General features: G+C 35.1%; 1 protein-coding gene across 1 annotated transcript; it reads left to right on the top strand.

Moving 5' to 3' along the window:
- The first annotated feature begins 5,937 nt into the window (after nt 1-5,937).
- LOC105312278 (methyl-CpG-binding domain protein 2-like) lies at nt 5,938-6,441 on the top strand. Its single transcript, XM_011404793.1, has 3 exons — nt 5,938-5,982; nt 6,036-6,111; nt 6,197-6,441. Exons 1-3 carry the CDS (start codon nt 5,938-5,940, stop codon nt 6,439-6,441), a joined length of 366 nt encoding a protein of 121 aa, XP_011403095.1.
- Nucleotides 6,442-6,863: the final 422 nt, after the last annotated feature.

Here is a 6,863-nt window from a genome sequence, read left to right as displayed (position 1 = left end):
TTCACCGTAGGTACGTATTTATGATGTTCCATGATCTTACACATGTCATCTACCTTGTTTTCATGATACATAATGCTACCTATTGTAAATAGAATAAAAGTTAAGTATAACTAAATGAAATTCACAATTGTGGATTTCTTCTCCATTTGACAGAAATATTTATGATGAATGTGCCATGTGGCAAAATAAGATTCTGTTTCAAACTTACCCACATAAGCAACCAACACCCTAAAACTGTTCATGGATCTGCCATACATAGATTTGCACAATTATACCTTGAAATTATTGTCGCAAAATCTCCTTTATACTGAAGTAAATGGTAATACTTCTTGTACATCTATAATACTCGATTGAAGTGTATCTAAAAAATGGCTGAGCTCGACTCTATCTCTGACAGCACAGGAATGAAAAAAGTGGTGTGGTAGTCAATTCACTGATAAGTTCGGGGAAAGTTCTTATCAACATTATCCCCAACCCACACCAGTCATTGTCGTCAGATACATGTACATGAACATCTAATTTAAAAATTACTCAAATCATACTATAATTAATCAAACAGCATACCTTTTTCATGTGTCATTTTGTGATAATTCTGTCATAACTTCTTCATCTTGACATGTCTCATATTTCATTAGCTATTACTGTCTCATCCTGTATCTCTAGGTAATCATTTTCAAAATCTGGAAGGTCACCTTTAATAAGTAAATCATCAATTTCATCTACAGCAGAGACCAAAATATGTTCGTCAACTTCATCATCTATCTGGTCCTCAAAATTTGCAGTACTATGATGCGCTTAAGGTGCCTCTTTCTATTCAAAATTATTGACTAATTATGATAATACAGAGTTACCTTCAGGTTCTCCAACAGGTTCTGAGACCAAAGTTGTACTGGTTTATCATGCTCTTTAGAAAGACTCAATCAATGCAAGTGTTCAAGTGTGTGAAAAACTGGTCATTAATGGTTGTAGACTTCAAACACTACAATAAAAAATTAAATGAATTGTTTAGACAAAGTTACACATACCTCTTTGTTACATCCATTACCATATAAAAATACGGAAATTGCTCTTTGAACGAGTGACATCTGACGTACTCTAGACTTCAAAACCATGCTTGCAATCAGACACATCAAAGGTTTCTTCTTTGACTCACTGCCACTAATGATGATGTTAATAATCATTATTGTAGTAGGCATCATAACATTTAGTTCAGAAAAATTTGTTTCCTAGTCAACAGGTCCAAAAATGAGGGGTCACGTAGTACAATATTCCAGGTTATTTTCCGTATACTATTATTCATTTTATACAGGGCACTCAATGGGCTTTAAAATGTAGGAGCCCTCATCTCTGTCTAGGAAGAGAAATATACAGGTCCCTGGTTTTGTAGCTATTCTCAATCATTATACCTGTATTTCTAGTGAGTATCATCCGGATTGGAGAAACTTTGGGCGGAACATTTACCATTTGATTGTGGGGTACTTGCACTCCGCCATTTTACCATTCCTTTGTGTATAAAAATTACTCATCAATGAAAATTTTTAAGTTTTTGAATATTAATAACAAAAATATTACAAAGTTTTGACAAACTTCCCGGGTTATTTTGAGATTGTACAAGATTTTTACTGTCCAATAGTACAAAAAAGGAAGTAAATACAAAACTTTGCCTGGAACATTCTTGAAGTAAAGACAAGTAATTATCAGCATTGATAAAGCATAGGCTGTTGTGATAAGACTAAGTAAGACCTTTCTTTTCAGTCAGAGCTATTTCTACTATCTTTAAAAGCTTATCTGACAACAGACAAAGGCCTGTTTTGAGCTAAAAGAACTTAGAAAGACAATGTTTACAATGTTTAGGCTGAGTAGCCAGTAACATTCACATCAAAAATTTGACTTACACGAACATCTTGGTGTCTCAAAGAAGGGTACAGAAGATCAAACAAATTTTGTAAACATCTTAAGCAAACAAACTATAGCACAGGGATTCTTACAAGGCGTAAATAAGGTTGTCCATTTCCCTGGATTTTCTCAGCACACGCTTGCCTTCCTAACAAACACATATGAGAATAATAACGTTTTCACTTGAAAGTATACACTTCTAGAAAGCCCTATGAAGTCTCTAGAAGACCGAATTTTGTACGAGATAGAAGTTATAGTGCTTTAATAGAGACCTTGTACCAGTCTTCATTTCTCCACCATTGCTCGTTGCTATGGTAATTATTAACTTATTCAATGAATATCATTAAAAATGCATGACCGCTTATTCTATTTCATTTTCTGGGCCTGAAATGTTTTACGCCTTCATTAGAGTTCCGAAGAACTGAATTATGCTTTTTGGAACAAACAGATCTAAATTCCTGTTTATTGAGGGATGAAACCTGCTTAAGAGGCAAATGAATCTAAGTTTCTGCGTGCTAATCTTTTGATGTTTTCCTTTGAAAAAGGAGATGTAATATCAAAAGATTGCATACCAGAATGATATTGAATGTTAACATAACAGAAATTAGAATATAATAATACTTTTATTTATATACTTACAGAAACAGAGTCAGAGCTTTCATTTTGTTGCACAGTCTGTTCATCAAGAGCAGTGTGACCAGTTTTCCTTGTCTTACTAGGAGGACCATCATTGTCGGCTGTAGGTTGATCAATGGCATCATCAAAGCTCCAATATTTAGCAATAAGACTCAATAATTCTTTTGTTGTAGTTTCTACTTTCTTGCTTAATTCACATAAGGATTCAGCCTTTCTCTTACACTTGTAACAGATGAATCCCTCCGAGCTTGTAAATGTTGATAATTTTCTCTTATATAGTTCATGAAGCACATCTATGGCAACTTTAGTAACTGATCCAGTCAATTTGGTCAAGATTGTTCTGTTACTGACATCAGACTCACAAAGAAAGCACTTACATGTAGACTCATTTACAGACATCATTTTTTACTATAAAACATTAATTTATTCAAGCAAAATAAATTAATACATGTATGACAGGAATGCCTTCCTATTCTCACTATCCTGGTACCAGCAATCTTTTGAACAAGTTCATTTAAGTGAAAGTACCAGACTCTCCTTGCTGCTCCGTCCTTGCGGCAGGAGGGGCTCGCTACACAAGACAATGTCTGTGACAATTTTCCCACTTGATGATATGAAGTATCCCACTCTTGAAAAACTTTTTCTACAATAATAAGTATTCTCTCTCCCATGTGGGCTTTCAAATGAACAAACAGCCAGGGTTCCTTTCAGCCGCTGATGATTCAATAAGAAATGAGCTGTGATTCCAATAACGGTTTCCGTCATACCTTTTTTCTCCAAATGTCACAACATACTGTATAAGATGAAATGTTGATAGGGATTGTATATTGGCAGCAGTGTCTCCATATTTCGGGATTTTTCCCTAGATTTAGGAATTTTATGTCCCATTTAGGGACTAGGGAGGATTTTATAAAATGTCCAAATCTAGGAATTTTTCTACATATTACTGAATTAATGATATTCATAGGGAAATAACTATATTCATTCGCTTAGATAATAATATTCATTATAAAAGGGGTGTGGTTTCTTTTAATTAATTGATATAGGAGTGGTCAATTGCCAAAAATTTAATCATCGTTAGTGGAAATTTAAGGACTTCAGTAAAAAATTTAAAACTTTTTGCAAAAATCAGGGGATTTATGTAAAAGTTTAGGGATTTTCTTAAAAATTTGACTTAAGGGATTTCTAGGGGAAAATTTTGCTTCATATAGTGAATTTTTAAAAATTTCATCTGGAGACACTGATTGGTGGATAGACAGATTTATATAAAAATGCCAAAATGAAATCAGCAAGCAATAATTCCATTCAAGCATGTGATCACACCCACATTATTTTAGTTAATAGCATGGTTAAAAGTAGCTAGCTAACATGGCTTTACTATGTTTCTTTAAGCCAGTCTTTAACCCAGGTGATAAACAATGCAATCTTCCAGAAAAGGTACTTTCTTTCTCTTATAATGATGTTCTCCACGAACCACAACTGCTTAAGTAAAACCCCAACTAAGGGTGGGGATGTAATTAAATGGTTAGAAACTGCCAATATTAAATCCACCAATAAGCTAGCCATCACAAAACCGCCAAAAAAACTCCAGCCAACAAATCATCTTATACAGTAAGTGAATTTTGTGATTTTTTAAGCAGCTGAGATATCTTTCCTTTTACTTGAGCCATAACTGATGAGTTTGATCTAATAGCAGCTCGATCTGGGACAACATAATGTGAATCAAGTTCGTGTAACAGTTATTGATACTCCTGGTTTCCACTAAAATAGTTGCAACATTTGAACAACCAATGAACACGGCCAGCTTCTTTGCTATTTGCTGATACTTTATACTTTCCTTTGTATATGGAGCAGGATTAAGCATTGAAGTCAGACATGGCTGGTTCTTGTGAGTCTTCTTAAACTTTTCCATACTGTCACTATCTTTTGCGAATCTTTTCTCTCTCAAGGAACACATTATAATCATCAGGATGATATTTGCTTAAGTGTTGCTTTCGGTTAACTGGGTTTTTACCTTTAATTTCTTTTCCACACCCAACTTCTCAATCATTCTTGGCCTTACAGATACCTAACTCTAATTCCGCTTCATAAGTAAACATGTCACAAATACAACTGGCCTTTTGTCTACCACTTTGTGTGGATTGGACTGCCATGATGACTTACAATGCGGCTGCAACTTATTATTGATTATATAAGTGTGGCAATAGATCTACATGTACTAAATATAGCACAACACCTAACTTAAGACAGTAAGACTCAGCAGAAAGGTGCTAGACTTCTATGTTTTAGTTTGAACTTTAGCCACTTTAGTTACTAATAGTTACCGTAGGTCGGGTTATATTCGCGACTGCTAATATTCTCAGTGATAAAAACTCGCGGTGATAAAAAACTAATAAAGAAGTTCAATTAAATACCATGGAAACGGTTAGATAGTTGCTATGACAATTTGACCACGTGTTTACATTAGGATGGAAGTTATCTCAGCTGCCAAAATGACTATGGTTGAAGTATCTAGCTGCATTCGTGGTCTTCATGTTTACAATGAAATATGGGAGCCTTGTAAAGGTGAGGAGCTGGTGTGTAGCCCACAAAGGAACAGTCCTCATGATTGCTATGCTGTGGCTGTATGCAAGTCAGGTACCATAGTGGGACATGTCCAAAAATTAATATCAAGACTAGTTTTAACCAAATCTGGCACAGTAATAAAATGTTTTGTCACGGGTACTAGAAGGTACTCCAGTGATTTGGTTCAAGGTGGTCTTGAGGTACCTTGCAGGTTTAAGTTCATAGGAGGAACTCATGAACAAATTGCCAAAGTTGCAGCTCTTTTAAGAAGCACTGATAGCAGTGTCTGCTCTAATGTCACAGAAGAATAATAAAATAATTTTAATTAAGTGCCAGTAATATATGTTTGTGTGTTTGTACGTATGTATATTCTTTCTCTATCTCTTTGAACAATGTCTCTTCAAAGTGAGGATAAAAGATCAATAGAATCTCACTCTTCAGAGTGATGTTAAAAGATCAATAGAATCTTGCTCTTCGGAGTGTTGATAAAAGATCAATAGAATCTCTCTCTTCGGAGTGATGACATTATGTATGTCAATTATACACATACAAACATAATTCAATGAATATTATTTGTTAAATCTATACAATCATTGTATATAATTTCATTTGATAAATTAATTATTTTAATTAATAATAAACAATTACTACTTTCTTATTATTGTATTTTGGGTGTCAGGACTGTCCCTAAACAAGGTTTTGTTCTCCACTCCTCTGCTCCTTAGTTCACCTGTCTATTGCTCTTTATAGTAACAGTGTACTTTTAGTCCTGTAATAATAATAATCAGTTATTAATAATAATGTTTTAATTTTTGGCGCCATAAGTACAATTTAATAAAAATGGCTGAAGGTTTTGGGGAAAGAGAGATAGATCTCATTTTGGATGTAAGTATTTCTTTTGCAGCTTACTTCTTAAGTTTCATTTTTTACTTGTACAGGACGAGATGGAGTATTCTCCACAAAGAGACGGCAATTCTGCCAATTTGACACCGCCACCTGCTCCTTGTTGTCAAGGTGGTTTCCTCCCCGGGGTGGCAGAGATACAGGAAGAGGAGGTAAAATCATTAAAGTGGACATGGGTCGTCTCACAATGATGTAGATGGGGGCGAATCTGGTGTACGTAATGACGACCAAGATAATGCTTATGGAGGAGCTGTAGAGCCACACCAGGAACCGGGAAGAGGCAGGGGAGTTGGACAAGGTAGGGGAGATGGAAGAGGAGAAAACAAGGGAGGTGGAAGATTTAGAGGAGGAAGCATGGGAGGTGGACAATGCAGGGGAGGTGGACAAGGCAGGGAAGGTGGACGAGGCAGGGGAGGTGGACGAGACAGGGGAGGTGGATGACGACTAGGTCATGGTGGTGGAAGGTGGAGAGCAAGAGGACAAGGAAGAGGGAGGGAATTTTACAGCCAACGTGGCCAGTGGAGAGGAGACACCACGGTTACTGAATTGCAACTGCTACTCCAAATACTTAATTATATTATAAATAATAGTAATAGACGTAATTACAGATATTGATATTAAGTTAATAATAGGCCTATTTATTTTATCTATTACTACTGTACATGTACATTATAATTATTATCATTATTTTAAACCATATTTTTAAGCCATATTTTTAGTTCAGTACTATAGTATAATTATTTTTTTTATAATTAATTTTTATGACATTATTTATTATTTATTAAACAAAAAAGAACTAGTTTAACAAAGGCATGTCAAATTGAAGTCCATTGCTTAGCAGCAGCAGCATGCATCATTGTTAA

Source organism: Amphimedon queenslandica, unplaced genomic scaffold, assembly GCF_000090795.2.
Source record: "Amphimedon queenslandica unplaced genomic scaffold, v1.1 AMPQUscaffold_13458, whole genome shotgun sequence".
NCBI classification, from domain to species: domain Eukaryota; kingdom Metazoa; phylum Porifera; class Demospongiae; order Haplosclerida; family Niphatidae; genus Amphimedon; species Amphimedon queenslandica.
This window is presented reverse-complemented; position numbering and strand designations above follow the sequence as displayed.